Genomic DNA, 22,334 nt, shown 5'->3' with positions numbered 1-22,334 from the left:
AGAGCTGAAGAGGTTCATCAGAGCATCATCTTCAAGGAGCACCCTTAGAATCTAGAATGGTAAGGGTTGGAAGGGACCTCCAGAGATCATCAAGTCCAGCAGCCTCCCAGAGCAGGATCACACAGGGCAGGTCACACAGGAACCCATCCAGAAAGATCCTGAAAGTCTCCAGAGAAGGAAACTTCACAATCTCTCTGGGCAGCCTGCTCCAGGACTCCAGCACCCTCACAGTAAAGAAGTTTTTCCTCATGTGGAGATGGGACTTTCTGGGTTCCATTTTGCTCCTGTTGCCCCTTGCCCTATCACGGAACACCGCTGAAAAGAGCCTGGCTGTGTCTTCTTGACACCCACCCCACAGATATCTATATAAGCATTGATCAGATCCCCTCTCAGTCTTTTCTCTGGACTAAACAGCCCCAGGTCTCTCTGCCTTTCCTCATCACACAGTCCGTTCATCATCCTCTTAGTCTCCCTTGGACTCTCTCCAGTAGATCTGCGCCCCAGGGCCTCTCAGCCTTTGCTCCTCACAGAGATGCTTCAGGCCCCTTAGCATTGTTGTAGCATCCACTGGACTCTCTCCAGTAGTTCTCTTGAAATGGGGAGCCCAGAACTGGACACAACACTCCAGGTGTGGTCTCACCAGAGCAGAGTAGAGGGCAAGGACAACCTCCCTTGACTTGCTGGCCACAGTCTTCTTATTACACCCCAGCAGACCATTGGCCTTCTTGGCCATGAGGGCACATTGGTGTCCCATGGATCACTTAGTGTCCACCATGCCTCCAAAGTCCTTCTCCTTTCCAGCAGCTGAACCCCTAACTTCTAGTCTGTTAGGGTTGTAGCCCTAGCCCCTAATCTCTACTGGTGCACTTCTAGGTCTGGAGGTTTCATTAAGTATCACTTGGCAACTGTGGAACTTTGCATGAGGATTATGTAAAACCTGCCTTGGAATCTATTTAAAATAATGGTAAAATAAAAAGAGAATTAGGAAGTGTCAGAGTTTCTGTTCACTTAGCAGTAATTGCTGCCTAACACCTCCGAGCAGTTTTGCTGGTGACATTTTACAGCTAAAGCTGTGCAGTGTAGTGCTGGGATCAGAAACTTTTGTCGCTTGAGTAACATCCAGAAAGTCCTTCAGCTGCACTCAAGGTAGGCAGGTTCTGTTAATTAAAGCCTGTATCACCATGATTTATTTACCTGTGTATGGGGGAGCTGGGCTTGCAGGTGGAACTCGTCCTTTCCTGTTCTTCCAGTCAAACCAAACAAGATTTTCCCCATACCTCTAGGGAATACCACTGAGTCTCAAGGAGATATGGAGAATCCTCCATCTCCTCTCAACAGCAGGAGAATTTAATTACCATTTCAGGCAGGATTTGACAAAAAAAGAGTTACATTCTTAACTTAAATTTTTCCAGAAGCAGTTGCTTCCCAGGTTTGTAGGACCTTAGAAAATGATCAAGTTTAGTTTTACTTAACATTGTGTTTGCATGATTGTAGATTGTACATGGTTTGGAAATGCCATGGTCTGGCATGGACAGTGTTAGAGCCCCTAGCTGCTGAGGTATGTCATGTAATCCCACCCTGGTGGGGCTTGGAAGGGACCTGGAGATCATCCAGTCTAGGTCCCTGCTTTAAAGCAGGAGAACCCACAGCAGGCTGCCAAGAATCACAATGTCCAGGTGGGTTTGGAAGCTCTCCAGAGAAAGAGACTCCACAACCTCTCTAGGCAGCCTGCTCGAGGGCTCCAGCACCTTCACAACACAGAATTTTCTTCTCATGTTCAGATGGAACCTCCTGGGTTCCAGCTTGTGTCCACTGCCCCTTGGCCTGTCTCTGAGCAGAGTCTGGCCCCATTCTCTTGCCCCCCAGCCTTTATCTCTTGCTGAGAATTGATTAGATCCCCTCTCTGGCTGTTCTTCTCCAGGCTCAACAGCCCCAGGGCTCTCAGCCTTTGCTCCTCACAGAGATGCTCCTCACCATCTTCATAGCCTCTGCTGGACTCTCTCCAATAGTTCCTTGTCTCTCTTGAACTGGGCAGCCCAGAACAGGACCCAGTACTTCAGATTTGTCTTTACTAAACTGTGCTCCTGCTGTGCCAACAGCTTTCACTTCTAAGCCACCAGAGATGCCAGGGTTCACTTTTGAGGTTGTGCTGAGTGCAAGCCCTGCAATCTCTCACTCGGGTACCTGTTTCCCTACAACACCACATGATGGCCAGAAGTTATCTGGGTTTGACATACAACAGCCAGCAAGTATATGCCAGTAAAAGAGATGAAGATAAGATTTCTGTCACCAGAGGCTTGGCTTTGAAGTTGATTTGTGGATTGAGTGTACAAATGATGAATACAAGAGCTGCTTTCTTGCCTGCTTCCTTCTTTCCCCTCCTCTCTTCCACTCCTTTGGCAGCACCGAGTTTGTTTTGTTGGAGGTTTTATTTTTCTGCTGAAAATGCAGGAAATTCAGACAGCTCTCTTGGAAGCTCCCCAAAGCTAATACAAACAAGATACATATTATTCTCTTAAAGGAACTGAAAATAAACAGTTTGAAGCCATGTAAGCTGTAGAAACCCTCCCCCTCCCCCCCAGTAAAGAGGAAAGGGAAGTTTACATCATTATAATTGTGGGTGCTGTTAGATTATGTTATCAAGGTGAAATTCCCTGGAGTGTTCAGCTTGTCTGTTCCCCAGAAATGAGTACAGCACCCCAAAGTTTATCACAGGTGCATTGCAGGCAGGAGTGGAGAGCCAGCTACTGAATATATATCTCAAAGGATAATCATTTTAAATGCTCCTCAGCATCTGTAAAGATAGCTGGAGGGGGGGGGGGTGTGGTGTGGAACCACAATGAAAAACAGAATATACTGGAAAATGAACTGAATCTCTTCATTCATCCAGGCATTCTGTGGGTGGAGATGATGATCTGGAAGAGTTGACCACATTTTCCTTCTTGTTTCTCCCTGGTGTCTGTTTGGGGTGCACTGGGCATTCTTAATCTCTTTGATAACTGCTGGGTGTATGGGACACGTGTATCCTGTTGTTTTACACTCTTGACAGAGCTGCCTTGAAAGTCACATCTGCATCATGGTGGAAGTTGTTGTTGACCATTACAAGTTTTTTTCTGGTGGAAATTACATTTTGAGGAGAGAATCTCCCTGAAAATATTGCAGGTGAAGTAGTGTGATGAGGCTAAGGGTTCAGGATGAAGAAAAGCCATAATTAAGGTTACCTGTGCTACCTTCACCCTCACCTTTCCTCTGTTCCAACATCCATATGGTAACCTTCAGCTTCAGATCAGAGGGCTGGAAGGCTTCTGCTGTGAGGCCAGGCTGAGAGAGTTGGGCTTGTTCAGCCTGAAGAAGAGAAGGCTCCAGGGAGACCTTCTGGTGGCCTTTCAGTACTTCAAGGGACCTAGAGGAAAGCTGGGGACAGACTTTTTCTGAGGGTCTGTTGTGATAGGAGAAGGGGTGATGGTTTGAACTGAAAGGGGGAGACTTAGATTAGCTGGAAGGAAGACATATTTTAGATTAAGGGTGGTGAGACCCTGTCCCAGGTTGTCTAGAGATGCCCCATCCCTGGCACCATTGCAGGTGAGGTTGTCTGGGGCTGTGAGCAACCTGCTCTAGTCACAGATGTCCCCGCTGACTGCAGAGGGGATGGACACCATGACCTATAAAGGTCCCTTCCAATCCAAACCAGTCTATGATTCTATGATTGGTGATGGATGGTTCCCATGGGTGGTCACCACATGGATGCAGACATTGCCCCTCACAGCACCTGCACTGTCCTCTGTCTCTTCCTCCGTGCTAAGTGGTTGGGAGAGGACTAGACATGAAAAGAGAGTCAAAGGGAATCAAGGACCTTGAGGTCCTCGCCAAGAGCTAGCTGGGAACATGGAATATCAGAGAGAGTTTTGCTTCTTTGTGTTGTGGAGTTATTAGGAAGAAAACCATTATCAAGTATCTCAAGCTAAAAACTCCTTTAAGTAGCTTCTTTACAAGCTTTTATTTTGTTGCTCCACCACAGAGCAGTAAACGTGAACTAAAGCCACCAAGCTTCTACATAAAGAAACTTGCACTTTAAAAATTCAAAGCTCATAGGGTCCTAATACCAGCAACAAGACCCCAGTCACTGAAAGCCATTCATGGCCCTAAGCAGTAGGTTCAGAGCTGTGTCTGGTCACTCTGTGTTTCCATCATGGATTCCTTTGCCTGTTATAGGTGACATTTCCACTTCATTTCATCAGGATTCTTTGGATGGAGCCTTCACTACAATGTTCCTTTCCTGGGATAGTGTTTTTGTGGGTTTTTTTTCACCCTGTTTACATTGTGTGGTTGTATCATATTGCATTACCCATCCTCTGCTTGAGTTTGGGTTTTTTTTTTTAGGCAGATAAGCTTCTTCCTGCTCTGATTGTGCTAACTGTACAACTGCCTTTTTGATAGCAGTTGAGGTGCCACTTCAACAGGCAGGAGCCTCCAGCAGATGTGTAGCTGAATGCATCAGCTGGCTGGAGAATTGCTGTGATGTGAATGCACAGGGCCTTCTCTAGTAGCTGATGGTGTCTTGGGTTCATATGGATCCCACCATGAAGGAAAAGGTAGCTGTTAGATCTTTTTAACAGGACCTGTTGTGACAGGACAAGAGGTGATGGTGTGAAACTAAATGAGGGAGATTCAGATTGGAGAGAAGGAAGAAATCTTTTAGACTGAGGGTGTTGAGAGCCTGTCCCAGGTTGCCCAGAGAAGTAGGAGATGCCCCACCAGTAGATCCATTCCAGGTCAGGTTGCACAGGGCTCTGAGCGACCTGATTTGGTTGCAGATGTCCCTGCTGACTGCAGGGGGATTGGATCAGATGGCATTTAAAGGTCCCTTCCAACACAAACCATTCAACAATTCTGTGTCTCTATGATTATTTGCCATATAAACTAGCACAGGAGGCAAGAAAACAGGAGGCAGACCAATTCTGTCACTGTTTTTATCAGACAGGTTGTTGGTCACAGTGCAACCTTGCTTCCTCCACTGAGAGGGATTCAGCTGCTTTATCTCTTCATGGCTTGACTTTCCTGTAAGGAACCAAGCTGTGAGCACCTGCCTAGGGTTTGGTACTTGGGCTGCTTGACTTCTCTGATATTTTATGTGCCATATACATCTCAAATGGGTTTTATACATCAGTGTCATTCCAGCAGTGAGCACTGAATTCTCTGGAAGTCTTGGCCCAGGAGGTTGCCATGCTGACTGTTAATTCTGTTTCAGCAGTGTTCCAGGGCAGTCTGAGATGAGAGCATCCAGCTATGCCCTGTGGATTGCCTTGGCTTTGCACATTTGTGCCTTCCTTCTCAGGGTTTATCAAACTCAAATTATTTTTCTCCTGATAAGGTTGCCATTCCTGTGCTCATCCTGTTTGCCTCTGCATCCTCTCTGCTTGTTTCCATTCTCCTGTCTTTGCCATTATCACTTGTTTGTTCCTTTTTCTTTTAACAACAGAGACCCAGACTCCCCAGAATTGTCCCCAGGTCTCATGTGGCTGCCTGGTTTCAGGGAGTCTCAGGCTGTTTTGGGTTGGAAGGGACCATTAAAGCTCAGCTAGTTCAACCCTTGTGCACTCATCAGGGACATCTGCAACCAAAATAGGTTGCTGGGAGCTCCAAACGACCTCACCTGGAATGTTTCCAGAGGTGGGGCATTTCCCACCTTCTGGGCAGCCTGGGACAAGGTGTCAGCACCTTCACAGTGAACAATTTCTTCCTCCTCTCCAGTCTGAATCTCCCTCTTTTAGTTCAAACCATCATCCTATGTCCTGTCACAACATGCCCTGGGTGAAAGTGTCCCCAGCTTTCTTACAGGCCACCAGAAGGCCTCCCTGGAGCCTTCTCCATGGAGGCTGACCAAGCCCAACTCGCTCAGCCTGGCCTCACAGTGTAGGGGTTTGTTCTTTGTGCAGCTACACCAGGTCCAAACATCTGGGGTTTTTTTGACTTAAAATCTTGGCAAAACCCCACCACATTCAAATCCTGTCCAGAGGAGGAATCATGATGTGGGCACCTGGGATTACCCACAGTGATGTTAGTTCTCTTTATACATACCCATCCCTTTTGTAGGCATGATTTCAGACTCCCAAAGTTGGTGGCAAGCTTTGGCTTTCCCATTTCTTTTAATGAAGAGTCTCATTATGTCTATAGGCAGAAACAAATAATAAAGGAGGGGGTGAACTGGTCCTCATGACTTCAGCTGCTCTGAGAGCCAGTACTGCTCCTCTTCCACTGGGAAAAACTTCTGTATCCGTACTTACATCAGTTGTGACACCATCTCTAGATGCAGAGGGGCTGAGCCTTGATACTGGTGATAGAGAGCAACAAAACCCCACGCTCTTTATCAGCTCTTACAGCATTCCTCCATTGTCTCATCCAAACACTGTCCTTGGCTCTCTGCTTGTTTTTTCCTGTTTTGAAAACCCTTGAAGCCTTTGCAAGTGCTTTAATTGCTAATTACAGGAGCGTGCAGCTCTCCAGATAATGTATATGCAACATGGGCATCCAGTCCTACTTCTGCATCTCCTCTGCACCTCATTCTTCTTCTAAGTTGTACTGGGAGTGGCTGAGGAAACCTGGGTTATCTAGTCTGGAGAGCAGGAGGCTGAGGGAGGGCTTCTCACTCTCTACAGTTCCCTAAAAGGAGATTGGAGTCTGGTGGGGTTCAGTCTCTTCTCCCAAAGAACAAATGACAGCACAAGAGGAAATGGCCTCAAATTGTGCTGGGGAGGTTTAAGTTGGACATGAGGAACAATTTCTTACCCAGAAGGGCTGTCAAGCCATGGAGCAGGCTGCCCAAGGAAGTGGTGCAGTCGTTATCCCAGGAGGGGTTTAAAAGCCATGTAGATGTGGTGCTGAGGGCCATGGCTTAGTGGTGACCTGGCAGTGCTGGGTTTATGGTTGGACTTGATGATCTTAAAGGTGTTTTCCAAACCAAAATGATTCTATAATTCTATAAATTGTTCTTTTGTTGCAGTCAGTTAAGTACTTTCTTCTATGCCCCTTGAAGCACTGCAAGGCCACCAGAAGGTCTCCCTGGAGCCTTCTCTTCTGCAGGCTGCCCAAGCCCAACTCTCTCAGCCTGGAGCCTCCCAGCAGAGCCCTTCCAGCCCTGCCAGCATTGCTGTGGCCTCCTCTGGCCCTGCTCCACCAGCTCCCTGTCTGTGCTGATCACTCCAGAGCTGCCCTGGCACTGCAGGGGGGGTCTCATTCCCATCACACACATTTCACAGCATCTAACTGAGATGCTAGTTCATCACCTGCTAAGGAGGAAACCACAGACAGAGGAACCAACTGTGTTTTGAAAGCAAGGATTGTTTCTGTCTCAGAAGAATGTGATCCCATTGACAGACTAAGTAGCTGCAGTGATCAGCTTTGTAAGGGTTTCTGCCAACATTGTGAGCTGCACTACAACAGTAATTGAGGTGGCTGAGGTAAAGCTGTTCAAAAGGGGGAGGAGATCCTCACGTGCAGAAAAGAGTCTGTGACTTCCACAGTCAGGCAGACATCATTGCTGAAGAAGGGAATGACTTTGGAGTGTGTGCACCAAATACTGTTCTTCAAACAAGCATTTCAAAAGGCTTTCAGCACTCTCATCTCCTTTGTACATCAAGAAGACAGGCAGTGTGGTTAACCAAATGAGAGTGCTGCTGCACTGAGTAGGAAAAGGAGCACTCCCTTCTCCATGGTCCCCAGTGCCATGGAAAACATGCAGGATCAGCTTAAGGCAGTGATGCTGCCCTGTCAGCACTTGCAGGAGGAAACATACCTTCACTGTCCATTGAATGTAGTCAGAGCACAGAATTACACAGAATCAGAATCACAGAATCAGCCAGGTTGGAAGAGACCTCCAAGATCATCCAGTCCAACCTATCACCCAGCCCTATCCAATCAACCAGACCATGGCACCAAGTGCCTCATCCAGGCTCTTCTTAAACACCTCCAGGGATGTCAACCCCACCCCCTCCCTGGGCAGCCCATTCCAATGGCCAGTCTCTCTTCATGTGAAGAATTTCTTTATAAGACCAAGCCTAAACTTCCCCCTGCACAGCTTGAGACTGTGTCCTCTTGTTCTGTTGCTGGTTGCCTGGGAGAAGAGCCCAACCCCCACCTGGCTGCAACCTCCCTTCAGGTAGTTGTAGACAGCAATGAGGTCTCCCCTGAGCCTCCTCTTCTCCAGGCTGAACACCCCCAGCTCCTTCAGCCTCTCCTCACAGGGCTTCTGCTCCAGACCTCTCCCCAGCCTTGTTACCCTTCTCTGGACATGTTGGAGTAACTCAACATCTTTCTTGAATTGAGGGGCCAGAGGGATAGTAAAGGAGTAGCAGAGAGCTTTGCTCTTCATAGGAATCTAACCAGGATAGTGACAAGTTTCTGTATTCTCTTCTGCCTTGGTAAAAGCACCTGGCAGGTGGTGATTCCTACAACATAGGATAAAACAGCTCAGCTACCTGTTAGTGAAACAGATTGTACCTGCAGTGCTGGGGCAGCTCTGGAGTGCTCAGCACAGCACAGACAGGGACCTGTTGGAGCAGGGCCAGAGGAGGCCACAGCAATGCTGGCAGGGCTGGAAGGGCTCTGCTGGGAGGCTCCAGGCTGAGAGAGTTGGGCTTGGGCAGCCTGCAGAAGAGAAGGCTCCAGGGAGACCTTCTGGTGGCCTTTCACAATTTCAAGGCAACCTCTAAGAAAGCTGGGGACAGTCCTGTTGTGACAGGACAAGGGGTGATGGTTTGAACTAAAAGAGGGAGATTTAGTTTAGATGGAAGACATATTTTAGATTAAGGGTGGTGAAAGCCTGTCCCAGTTTGCTGAGGGAGGTGGGAGATGCCCCATCCCTGAAACTATTCCAGATGAGGTTTTCTGAGCTCTGAGCAACCTGCTCCAGTTGCAGATGTCCCTGCTAAGTGCAGTATTGGACTAGATCCCCTTCAAAGATCCCTTCCAACCCAACACAATCTATAGAACTATTGTATCGTGCTATAAAAATACTTTTGCAAGCATCCCCTTGTTGTGAAGCATTTCAGTGCCTTATTGTAGCTCAGAAAATGTGCAGGCAGGCGTCAAAAGGAACTGCTGGTGGTGTCAGCCCTTGTACTAAGCAGACAAACTCAAGCTGGTTTGGTATGAGCCACATGCATGCCAGAGCTGTGAGTCCTCACAGTCCGATTTGTGATGTGGTTGAGAGGCCTCATGACATGAACAATGCAGATTTGCCTCTTTCACACTATCCCAAGGGAGGACAGAGACTTGTCTGGTCTGACCAACTGCATCAGGCATATCCTGATGTGTAGCCCAAGGAAAGAAATCCAGAAAACTGTCAGGGCTTCATGTGTCAGCTTCTCCAGCTTAGAAACTTCGGAGTTTCACAAGCATCAGGAATGGTTGGTGAAAGGCATGGCTGAGATGAAAAGCTCTATCTTGAGCCTTAAGGGCTTAGTGCACCACAAAAGGAGATTTTGTTTGTCATTTATTCCATGTTTTCTTCAGTGCAAAAAATAAAGGAGTAAAACAAAACAACAACAAAGGCCAGGGACAAAGTCTGGGGAAGGGCGGCAGGTGTTCCAGGAGCAATGATTTAGATGCCAGTTTGTTTTGTCTTTTCACCAGCCCCTTTTTTATTTTGCTGGTGGTTTTTTTCCTCTCCTCTTTTCTCTGTACCTCCTCCCCAAGCAAGAGTCAAGAGAAAATAAATCAAATGTACACTGGAGTGCATAGGAAAGGTTGAAAAGACTGAAGGTCACTTAATCCCTGGTGAATTTGGCTGATTACTATATATTAATGCTTTTTGGCATGAGAGGATAGCTCCTGGTGCAAGACTCACAAAATCCCAGGTTGGAAGGGACCTCTGGAGATCATCCAGCCCAAACTCCCTGCTGAAGCAGCTTGCCCAGCAGCACAATGTTGTCCAGGTAGGGTTGGAAGCTCTCCAGAGAAGGAGACTCCACAACCTCACTGGCCAGCCTGCTGCAGGCCTCCAGCTTCCTCACACCAAAGGAGTTTCTCCTCCTGTTCAGATGGAACCTCCTGGGTGCCAGTTTGTGCCCATTGCCCCTTGTCCTGTTGCAGGGGATCACTGAAAAAAACCTGACCTCATCCTCTTGATCCCTGCACTTTAGATACTGATCAGCATCAAGAAGATCTGCTCTTGACTGCAGGAAGGTTAGACTGGAGAACCTTTACAGATCCCTTCTAACCCACAGCATTCTGTGATTCAATGAGACTTTGGCTGTGATAAGCTCAAATGCTTAGGGCCCCAAGCAGTGCACCCAAGGATCAGCTGATGGTGGCTCTCCTTTGTGCCCTGCTCTTTGCCTGAGGTACACAAATCTTTCCATCTTCTGAATTAGTGTTTTAGCCACACATATCTCTGTTCAGACCAGAGATGGTCTCTCCTTATGTTTAGGAGGAACTTCCTGTGTTCTTGTTTGTGTCATTGCCCCTTGTCCTGCCACTGAGCTCCACTGAAAAGAGTCTGGACCCACACTCATGCCCCTCTCCCCTTAGCTATTGATCAGCATTGACAAGATCCCTTCTGTCTGCTCTTCTCCCTCACTGCTCTGTACAGTTTCCTGAAGGACGTTGATGTGAGGTGGGGGTTGGTCTCTTCTCCCTAGTATCAGTGATAGGATAAGATGAAATGGCCTGAAACTGTGCCAGGGGAGGGTTAGGTTGGAGATTAGAAAAATTTTCTCTACTGACATTGTGGAACAGGCTTCCCATGGAGGTGGTGGAGTCATCATCCCTGGAGATGTTCAAGAAACCTGTGGCCATGGCACTTGGGGATATGGTTGGATGGCCATGATGGTGTTGGGTTGATGGTTGGGCTCAGTGATCTTAGAGGTCCTTCCCAACCAAAACAATTCTGTGATGTCTTCTTTATGCACCCTAGGAGTCCATTGGCCCTCTTGACCACAAGAGCATATTGCAGGCTCGTGTTCAGCTTGCTGTCCACACTTCCCTATGCTGTCTGTACCTCACAATGGGAAGGGACACTCCAACCTTTTATTCCTCTCTTAAAGGCTCAAGACCTGAATGTAATCGAGGAGGTGATCCGGATGATGCTGGAGATCATCAACTCCTGCCTGACCAACTCCCTCCACCACAACCCCAACCTGGTGTACGCTCTGCTGTACAAGCGGGACCTGTTCGAGCAGTTCAGAACTCACCCCTCCTTCCAGGACATCATGCAGAACATAGATCTGGTGAGTGACACAGCACTGACAGGGTGCTTGCATCACTTCAGCCTTGGGAGACAGGGGAAATACTCCTCATTTCTGTCAGCCTCTTACAGAAAGTGCTAAAAAGTGTGGCCACCAGGGCTAGGGAGGTTCTCCTCCCCTGCTACTCTGCCCTGCTGAGACCACCCTTGCAATCCTGTGTCCAGTTCTGGGCTCCCCAGGTCAAGACAGACAAGAGACCTGCTGGAGAGAATCCAACAGAGAGCCATGAGGATGCTCAGGGGACTTGAGAATCTCCCCTGTGGAGAGAGACTGAGAGACCTGGGGGTGTTTAGTCTGGAGAAGAGAAGGCTGAGAGGGGATCTGATCAATGTCTATCAATATCTGAGGGGTGGGTGTTAAGTGGAGGGGGCCAGGCTCATTTCAGTGGTGCACACTAATAAGGCAAGAAGCAAAGGTAAAAGCTTGAACATAGAAGATTTCACCTCAACGTGAGGAGAAACTTCTTTACAGTGATGGTGACAGAGCCCTGGAACAGGCTGCCCAGGGGGGTTGTGGAGTCTCCTTCTCTGGAGACTTTCCAACCCCACCTGGATGCATTCCTGTGCAGACCACCCTAGGTGATCCTGCTTTGGCAGGGGGGATGGACTGAATGGTCTCTTGAGGTCCCTTTGAACCTCTAATGTACTGTGACACTGTGAGTTTCCACTGTTTTGGAGTCTCCACTGTGATTTCTTCTGAGCAACATTTTAACTGGGCAGAGCCAGGTGGATTTGGGATGCTTCTGGTATTGAATTGACAAAACTATGATACATCTGATGATACCAAACTGGGAGGAGTGGCTAACACCCCCTCAGGCTGTGCTGCTATCCAGTGAGGTCTGGACAGGTTGAGAGCTGAGTGAAGGCAAACTTCATGAAGTTCAGTAAGGACAAGTGCAGAGTCCTGCATCTGGGGAAGAACAGCCCCAGGCACCAGTACAGACTGGGGGTCGTCCTGCTGGAGAGCAGCTCCATGGAGAAGGACCTTGGAGTTGTACTGGACAGCAAGTTCTGCATGGGACAGCAATGTGCCCTTGTGGCCAAGAGGGACAAGGGCATCCTGGGGTCCATCAAGAAAAGTGTGTCCAGCAGGTCTAGAGAGGTTCTCCTCCCCCTCTGCTCTGTCCAGGTGAGACCAGACCTGAAATACTGTGTCCAATTTTGGGCTCCCCAGTTCAAGAGAGACAGAGACCTGCTGGAGAGAGGCCAAAGGAGAGCTATGAGGAAGACTGGGGGACTTGAACATCACTCCTGTGAAAAGAGATTGAGAGCCCTGGGGCTGTTTAGTCAGGAGAGGAGAAGGCTGAGAGGGAATCTGATCAATGTCTATCAGTATTTGAAGGTTGAGTGCCAACATGAAGGTGCCAGGCTCTGTTTGGTGATGCCCAATGGTAGGACAAGGAACAAGCTGGAACACAGGAAGTTCCACCTCAACAAGAGGAGACAATGGAGCAGGCTGCCTAGAGAGGTTGTGGAGTCTCCTTCTCTGGAGACTTTCAAAACCTGCCTAGGTGTGTTCCTGTGCAGCCTGTCCTCAGTGACCTTGCTTTGGCAGGGGATTGGACTTGCTCTCTGGAGGTCCCTTCCAACCCCTGCAATTCTGTGATTCTGTGATCTTCACCCAGCAGTATCTTCTCTTGACTGCCCCTTATTAGAAACTTGTCTTTTGGGGAAGAAAAAGCGAATTTCCATCATCAACCAGTCTTTCTTTTCTCACACTCTCATCACCAGCCTATTAATGATTACAGGGAATTTTAATGAATAGCTAAGAGCAGGGATTCAGCTGCCATCTTTCACTGGCAGTATCATAGAATCACAGAATGGTTTGGGTTGGGGTTTGGGGTATCATCTAGTTCCATCCTCCCCTGCTACAAGCAGGGATACCTTTCACTAGACCAGGTTGCTTCACCTGCAAAGTGTATCTCCACAGGGTAAGTAAACACTTCAGAAGAAAGTAAAATTAAATGGCTGTGGATCAGAAGTTGTTACTGGTGTGGCTCTCCATGAAGGATGACTTTGGAAAATGGTTGTTAGAGAATTACTGCAGGGTTTGATTGTGGCTTTCATGTTCATCTCGAGAACCTGAGTAATGAGTCCCAGGTAGAAAATAAGAGACTTTAAGTGCAAGAAATATTTCTCAGTCCTCTAGTCAGTATTTGCAAAGATGAGCAATCAGAATCATAAGATTATGTTGATTTGAAGCAGCCTTTAAGGTCATCAAGGCAGGTCCTGCCTGACCAACCTGATCTGCTTTTATGATCAGGTTACCACCTGGTGGATGTGGGGCAGGCTGTGGTTGTAGTCTGCCTGGACTTCAGCAAAGCCTTTGACACTGTCTGCCACAAGAAGCTCCTGGCAAAGCTGGCAGCTCGTGGTTTGGACAGATTCATTCTGAAATGGGTCAAGAGGGCCAGGCCCAGAGAGTGGTGGTGAATGGTGTCAGTGCCAGCTGGCAGCCAGTCACTAGTGGTGTCCCCCAGGGATCACTGCTGGGCCCCATCCTGTTCAATATCTTTATTGATGATGTAGATGAAGGAATTGAGTCCATCATCAGTAAGTTTGCAGATGACACCAAGTTAGGAGCAGGTGTCGATCTGTTGGAGAGTAGGAGGGCCTGCAGAGGGACCTGGCAGGCTGGATGGGTGGGCAGAGGCCATTGGGATGAGATTGAACAAGGCTCAGTGCAGGGTTCTACACTTTGGCCGCAACAACCCCAAGCAGCGCTACAGGCTGGGGACAGAGTGGCTGAAGAGAAGCCAGACAGAAAGGGACCTGGGGGTGCTGGTTGATAGTAGGCTGAACATGAGCCAGCAGTGTGCCCAGGTGGCCAGGGGAGCCAATGGCATCCTGGCCTGGATCAGGAATAGTGTGGCCAGCAGGACAAGGGAGGTTCTTCTTTCCCCTGTGCTCAGCACTGGTCAGGCCACACCTTGAGTCCTGTGTCCAGTTCTGGGCTCCTCAATTCAAGAGAGATGTTGAGGTAGTGGAACGTGTCCAGAAGGCAACAAAGCTGGTGAGGGGTCCGGAGCACAGGCCTGTGAGGAGAGGCTGAGGGAGCTGGGGATGTTTAGCCTGGAGAAGAGGAGGCTCAGGGGAGACCTCATTGCTGTCTACAACTACCTGAGGGGAGGTTGCAGCCAGGTGGGGGTTGGTCTCTTCTTCCAGGCAAGCAGCAGCAGAACGAGGGGACAGTCTCAAGCTGTGCCAGGGGAGGTCTAGGCTGGATATTAGGAGGAAGTTCTTCACAGAGAGAGTGATTGCCATTGGAATGTGCTGCCCAGGGAGGTGGTGGAGTTGCCATCCCTGGAGATGTTCAAGAGAAGCCTGGATGAGGCACTTGGTGCCATGGTCTGGTTGACTGGATAGGGCTGGGGGATAGGTTGGACTGGATGATCGTGGAGATCTCTTCCAACCTGGTTGATTCTGTGATTCTATGAAGTCCAGTCAGTATCCCAGCACTGACAGGTCACCATTAACCCATGTCCCTCAGCACCACAGCTACACAGCTTTGAAATCCCTTCCCCAGGGATGGGAACTGTGCCATTTCCCCAGGCAGCCTGTTTCAGGCCTTGAAAACCCTTTCAGGGAAAAAAAATGTTCCTAATGTCCAACCAACACTTGTGCTCCAGACCCTTCCTCAGCTTTTTTTGCCCTTCTCTGGACATGCTCCAGCCCCTCAATGTCCTTCTTGGAGTGAGGGTCTGGAAACTGAACCCAGGATTCAAGGTGTGGCCTCAGCAGTGTTGAGTACAATACTTGAAGTCACAGGATGACCACTGGATGCAAAGTGTAGGAAGGGGAGGCTGCACATGGTGCTAAATCTTTTGGTGCAGTGAATAATACATTTATTCAGTGTGATTAAAACCCTGTTGAGGCTCTGTTTTGATCTCTTTTATTTTAAAATAGTAGAGGAGATTGACAAGTTTCTGATGATCCATAAAGGAACATGATTTTAAATCTCAAACCAAAATCCTGCTCTCTACTTTTCCCTCCTTTGGTCTTACTTCCATGTTTTCTGGTCATGCTTGGAGAGCAGAGGATTCAGGGCTCAAGATTTATCAGACTACAGCCAGCATGATGCTGCCTTACATGATTACGACAAGGTGTCTTCAAGATGAGTAGGGAAAGGTAGGGTGCAGATCATAAAGTCGTAGACTGGTTTGGGTTGGAAGGGACCTGAAAAGGTTCTGTAGTACAACCCCCCTGCACTCAACAGGGACATCTGCAGCTAGAGCAGGTTGCTCACAGCCACAAACAACCTCACCTGAAATGCTGCCAAGGATGGAGCATCCCCTACCTCTCTGGGCAGCCTGGGGCAGGCTCTCACCACCCTCAGTATAAACAGTTTCTTCCTTCTCTCTGGTCTGAATCTCCCTCTTTTAATTTAAAAGCAACACCCCTTGTCCTGTCCTGCTAAAAAACCTGTTCCCCATCTTCCTTACAGGCTCCAAAGGTAACAGTCTTCTTCATTCCTGACTGAGATAGGGACCTTCTCTGGTTACATGTCCAGATCCAGAGGTGACCAGGTCCTTCTGCAGGACAGCCTCGTGCCTCCCATGGAGAGCAGCCTGTCCTTTCCTTTCTGACACTTACATTTAAGCAGTTCCTCCCCAAAACCCTTTAATACTGAGTTACAGCAGAATGCCAGCAAGACGCAGCGACTATTTAAAGCTCTCCAAGGGAGCATGCTGAATTTTTAAACAGCTCCTTTGTTAGAGGAGTGAGAATGTCAAAAAAAATAATAATTTTTTTTCCCCTTTTAAATGTACCTGTCACCAGCTGGCAAGTGGTGAGAGCTGTCAGGCTTGGAGAGCTGAATAAAAGATGAGGTTCAGCTGACTCCTCTTTTACCTTGTCACATCTTCTGCTTCAGGGAAGGTATCAGCAGCTCTGCCACCACAAGCTCACAGGATGTGAGGGCTTGGAAGTGACCTCCAAAGATCATCGAGTCCGACTCCAGCACAGGTCACACAGGAACACATCCAGATGAGTCTTGAAAGTCTCCAGAGAGGGAGACTCCACAACCTCTCTGGGCAGCCTGCTCCGGTGCCCTGTGACCCTCACAGTCAAGAAGTTCCTCCTCATGTTGAGTAGAACTAGGCTTTGCCTTGTGTTCTACAGCCAAAATGTTTTAACTGGTCTTGCTATCCCTTGAAAAAGTGGCAAATCCTACTGGTTCCACTATACTTGTGGAGAAGCTTGTCAAGAGCCATCTGCACAGCATCTGAGAAGAACCAAAACGCGTTCCTGGCTCCTGGACTTTGCTCAGGCTTTTCTCAGCAGTGATAGGATCATAGAATCATTTTGGCTGGAAGAGATCTTTAAGGTAGAATCATAGAACCATTTTGGTTGGAAAAGACCTTTAAGATCACAGAGTCCAGCCATTCTCTAACTCTGCCTTTTCTCCAGACTGAACAACCCCAGGTGCCTCAGCTGCTCTTCACAAGACTTGCAGTCTAGACCCTTCACCATCTTTGCTGCCCTTCTCTGGATGTATTCCAACACCTACATATTTTTCTTGGGCCCAGAACTGAACCTGGTGCTTGAGGAGTGGCCTCACCAGTGCTGAGTCAGAAGGACGATCCCTGCCCTACTCCTTATTGTCATGCTCTTTCTGGCACAAGCCAGGATGCTGATGGCCTTCTTGACCACCTGGGCACACTGCTGTCTCATATTTGACTAGCACCATGCAATAAATAAGAGCACCATGGGAGAAAGAAGAGCTGAAAAAAAACAGGACCTCTAAGGACAAGCAGAATGGGTGCTGATTAGCCAAGGGAAAGCTGAAGTTGATGTGACATTTTTTTCACATACACTGCTGGGAAGGGAAAGGGAATGGGAATGACCTTTCTCACACACTTGTGGGTACACAGGTCATAAGGAAAGACTTTCAGGAATCACTGCAGCAGGTTCTCAGGGGGGCCTTCAGCATTGCAGACCTCTGGATAGCTGACGTTTGGCAAGACAGTGATTTAGAGCAGAGCATGTCTGTAGGGTCATGGAACTAGGGGGGTGGCTCTGAAGCTCCATCAGCTGCTCACAGCAGCGTGGCCATTGCTCAGGTTCACTGTGGTACAGGCTTCATGGTAGCAATGGACTTTGCCTCAAGAGTTGGGCCATCCACTTTTCTCTGGAGACAGCACCTAACCCCTGTATGTTTTGTTGCTGAGGCAGAACTCAGTGAATGCTTAAAGGTACAGAACACTTTATTATTGAAAACTGCTGATTTACCTCTAGGTTTGTATAGATCTGCTAAAAATCACCACTGCCAGCTGACAGAGAAGGTGTGGGAGTGGTTAATGCTGTACAGAAGAAACTGAAGTCAAGTGCCTCCTGTTTCCTCTTAATTTACTTTGCATTTTAGAAAGTCATCTTCAGGAGTATGTTGTGCATCTTGCTTAGCTAACTGGGGTGGTCTTCCTCTGGATGGTGAACAAAGAGGAACATGGTGGTTCCTGCTCTGGCTGTGACCCCTCTATATACCTCCTTCAGAGGTGGTCTATATCTGAGGTCAGCAATCTCAGATCTGACAGAAATTTGGTAGAGACTCTTCTGTAGTAATTCCTAAAGCTGAGGTTGGTTCATGGCCATCAAGAGAACTCTCTGTTTCCATTACTTCCATAGTTCCTTTGAGCTCCTGAGACTGTGTAGGCTGGGCAGGCTTAGCTAGGAGCTGCTAGAATTTTGGTTGCAAAATAGTCTGATGGAAATCAGGAGGTCAGGAGCAACATCTCAGTGATGCAAAGGATTTGATTGATGGAATTTCGTACCAGGAATTCAGAGATTTCGCTGCTAGATTTCAAAATCTGTTGAGTTGGCTCAGCTCTGGCATGGCAACTCCCCTTTCAAGACCTGCAGGACTTGCAGCTGACATGAGAAATGATCTTTTGTGGCTTTCCTTAAAATAGCCATAGATAAACTTTCCTCCTACTGACTACTAGAGCATGGCTAAATATTTGAAGTTTTGGGGTTTTTTTAATTTTATTTTTCTCCTCCTCACTCCTACCCACTTTGGTTGCTGGGAGGAGGGAGGTGAGAAGAAAAGTTGACATCTTTGAACATGCTCCTAGTTTCAAAGTTAATCTGGATGATTTAAGCACTTTGCTTCTAAACCTTTGTTTTTTCTCCTGTTAATGAACCACCTGAAGATGTTTCACAGCATAACAGATCCCAGCATGGTGGGGGTTGGAATGGACCTCTGGAGATCATCCAGTCCAACTTGCTAGGGATCACAATGGGGGGGTGAGTTTGGAATCTCTCCAGAGTAGGACACTCCACAGCCTCTCTGGGCAGCCTGCACCAGGGCTCCAGCACTCTCACACCAAAGTTTTTCCCCATGTTCACAGGTTCCAGTTTGTGCCCATTGCTCCTTGTTTTATCTCTGAGGCACCACTGAAAACAGTCTGGCCTCTGTCCCACTTACCCCCTGCCATTCAAATATTGATCAGCACTGATCAGGTCCTCTCTGGGGCTGCTCTTCTCCAGGCTCAACAGCCCCAGGGGTCTCAGCTTTTCCTCCTTACAGAGGTGCTCCAGGCCCCTCGGCATCTTCATAGCCTCTAGTGGACTCTCTCCAGTTGTTCCCTTTGTATCTCCAACTGGGGAGCCTAGCACTGAACACAGTACTGCAGATGTGAGCTTATGAGGGCTGAGTAGACAGGGAGAAGAACCTCCCTCAACCATCTGGCCACTCTTCTTAGTGCACCCCAGGACATCATTGGCCTCCTTGGCCAGAAGGGCACATTGCTGGCTCAGCGAGAGCTGGCTTTGCCTCACTTTTGCTCCAGGACAGAGGTCGTGACTATCACTCCTGACCATAGCTGTGGTTTCTGTGTTCATAAGGAAGCTAAAGTGCCAATGCTGCACTCCTTTATGACAAGAGGTTTGTTTTCTCTTTTTCTCCTCCTTTCATCATGCCACCAATACAGCATCTCCACTCTACCTGGAGGAATCAAGTAGAGTAAACATCTTATCTTTAATAGCTCTGCTGCTGCTTGGTGCATGCTGTAGCAAATGGAAATATTTCTTTAGTTCAGCCTTGCAGCTTCTGTAGAAAACAATGGATGGGTGAAATCATCAACATTGTGGTTGTTCCTTCAGAATGTTTAAAAGAAGAAACAAAACCAGGGAGATCTTCTGGTAGTCTTTCAGTGCTTCAAGGGGCCTGGAAGAAAGCTGGGGACAGACAGTTGAGGATGCCCCTGCTGACTGCAGGGGTTTGGACTGGGTTAGCTTTGGAGGTCTCTTCCAGCCTGGACCATTCTATGATTACAAGGTCAAGGGTTAATACCTTGTGCTACCAAGGAGACATCTTGGACAGAAGGGATATAATGCTGGATGCTTTTGGGTTTGTTACCTCTAATAGTAATAAGGAAATGCCTCTTTTAGGTTCTTCTTTGTATAACTCTTTTCTTTTCTTTTTGACCTCTTCCTTTTTTTCTTTAGTGTTTCTTTTTTACTTTTTTAATTTTTCTCTCTCTTTCTTCAGTTTTTTCTTGTAATTTTTTCATCTTTTTTCTTTTGTTTTCCTCTTTTATTTTTTCCTTTTTCTTTAGCATTTTTTCTTTTCTTTTTCTTTTTTCTTTTAATATTTTCTTTATCTTTTTTCTTTAGTCCTTTTTCTTTTACTTTTTTTTCTTTTCATTTATCTTCTTTTCTTTTTTCTTTTTTTCTTTTTCCTCTTTTTGTTCTGTTTTTCTTCCTTTCTCTTTTAATTTTTTTTCTTAATTTTTATTTATCTTTTTTTTATTATTTCATTGTGCCACTCATTGGTTACCTGAGCATCTAACTAGGGCGTTGTGCTGTCAGGGTTGGAGAAAAAAACAACTGCAGTTCTATATTGCCTGAAGTAGGAAGGCAAATAACTTCTTAGATAACACTCAGAGATATAATATTATTATTGAAGTAGATATTTTTCATTTCAGTTATCAAGTGCATACCAAAAATAGCCATTCAGCGTTCTGTGAAATGCTGACATAGCCTGGAAGCCAGTCTGGCTTTTGTTCTTTTAACTCCAGCAGGATTAGTACCTTTACCACACAAAAAAAAAAAAAAAAAATCCTGTTGAGATTGGAGGCTTTGCCTTTCCAAAATAGGAAACTCAGGTAGTATCTGTGAGCTTCATTCAGGCTCTTTATGCCTCTGCATTATTAGAGTATTCCATCCTTTTGATGAAGAGCCGAACAGTAAATGCTGCTTTTGTTGTGGTTTAGCAGAACTTGAGCTAACAAGGCAGCAGCAGTGGGATGGATGCCCTGGGCAGGGACAGGTTTCACCAGCAATTACTGACATCAGAGGAGTGTTGAAACGCAGGAAGATGTTTTCTTCTTTCAAAGTTTGTGGGCAACTTGCTTGCTGCTCTATGAGCTGTGTATCCTCTACCAGCAATTTGTCCCAGAGTCTATGCCAAAACCATGTCAGCCTCACTCCAAGGTCCTCACGCTCTCTGCACAAGCTCGCTCTTGCCATTTCCCTCTGTAATTTTGGGTTCCTCCCTCCAGCTCCTTTGCTTATGAACTCAGCACATCTTCCCACCCCCCTTTTTCTTTTTTTTTTTCCCAAGGATCAGAGATCACAGCACTGCAGCAGGTCCTTATCTGTAAGAATGTAAAACTTACCTGCAACATCTGCCACAGGCAGTGAAATAAGTCCCTGCTGCTCAAGTGTGGAGATAATCATAAAGATGGAGGAATATGGAGATAATCCTGGGCTCCATCAAAACCAGCAAGGCCAGCAGGTTGAGGGGGGTGATTCTGCCACTCTGCTGAGACCCCTGCAGGGCTGGGGCCAGCTTTGGAGCCCTCAGCACACACAGGCACCTGTTCAACTGGGGCCAAAGGAGGCCACAAAACCAGTCCAAGGGCTGGAACTCTTCTGCCCAGAAAGGTGGGAGATGTCCCATCCCTGGCAACGTTCCAGGTGAGGTTGTTTGGGGCTGTGAGTAACCTGCTCTAGTTGCAGATGTCCCTGCTGACTGCATGGGGATTGGGCTATATGAGCTTTGAAGGTCCTTTCCAACCCAAGGACAGCAATTTGTAAGAAAAATGTCTTCTCCAACAAGTCTGTCAATCCCTGGACCAGGCAACCTAGGGAAGTGGTGGAATCATCCTCCTCCCTGGTGGTGTTTAAAAGCTGTGTAGATATGATGCTGAGGGCCATGGTTTAGTGTTGACCTGGCAGTGCTGGGTTAATGGTTGGACTTGATGATCTTAAAGGTTTCTTCCAACCTAAACTATTCTATGACAATGCAGAAGTTAAACCTGATTTTCTTTTTTATTGACTGATTTCAACACTTTTCATGTTTGAAACAAAACAGAACCAAAAGGAAAACCAAACCACAAGAACCCCCTAGAAACAACTTCTAGCACATCTTTATCTCACTCACTTGGTGTTTCAATTTCTAGAGAAAATTACTGTGCAATCCAGCAAATCTACCTGCTCGAAACAAAGCTTTGGGTTTCGGGGATCACACGAGAGGAACAACAAATTTGAATCTCACAGTAATCAAGCCATCAGCTGTCTGTTTCATGACTGAGCTGGGAGGGATAATTAGGGTAATAGTTTCTGGCTCCAGCTGCGTTTCACTGTGGAACAAAGAGAACTCAACAGAGGGTTTGTAGTATAACGTGCTTTCCCCCTCTTCTGCTTGGAGAGTTAACAAATACTGCTTGATGTAAGTCTGTGACATTAGGACTTTTCAGAGAAGAGTGCTGCTGGAAGCTTAAGAAATGTGGAGGAACCTACCAGCAGCATTTGCTGTAAGGGAGAGCTGTGGTGGCCTCCAGCCAAGGGGCAGCCAGGTGTTCGCATGTACGTGGACTCTACCAAGTGATTCTGACCATTTCGTGGTGCTTTCAAAGGACTCTAAATAGGTGTTGAAATTTTGCCCCCTACCCTTTTTGTGTTGTTTTGAGTTTTGGATCCCCCCCTGCGTGACTGAGGAGTTCCTCTGGGATAAAGGATGGGGTTTGCAAAGTGTGTTCTTTCAAGGATGAAAGGAGCTATAGAAATGGAGGTTTTCTGATGTCCCACATGGAGAACTGCCGGTGGGATGTCTCCTTCTGCTGTGACCTACTGAGCTTGGAGCAGGATG

At 47.4% G+C, this 22,334-nt stretch overlaps 1 protein-coding gene across 2 annotated transcripts in view; it reads left to right on the top strand.

Annotated features, from left to right (window-relative positions):
* DYM (dymeclin) overlaps positions 1-22,334 on the top strand; it is a 248,864-nt gene that overhangs the window by 174,489 nt on the left and 52,041 nt on the right. For both annotated transcript variants that reach the window (XM_054398246.1, XM_054398244.1), the window contains one exon: positions 11,043-11,225. In XM_054398246.1, coding sequence (XP_054254221.1) covers positions 11,043-11,225 — 183 coding nt within the window. The remainder of the gene's footprint in view (positions 1-11,042; positions 11,226-22,334) is intronic.

This window comes from Indicator indicator, chromosome Z (genome assembly GCF_027791375.1).
Source record: "Indicator indicator isolate 239-I01 chromosome Z, UM_Iind_1.1, whole genome shotgun sequence".
Classification (NCBI taxonomy): domain Eukaryota; kingdom Metazoa; phylum Chordata; class Aves; order Piciformes; family Indicatoridae; genus Indicator; species Indicator indicator.
This window is presented reverse-complemented; position numbering and strand designations above follow the sequence as displayed.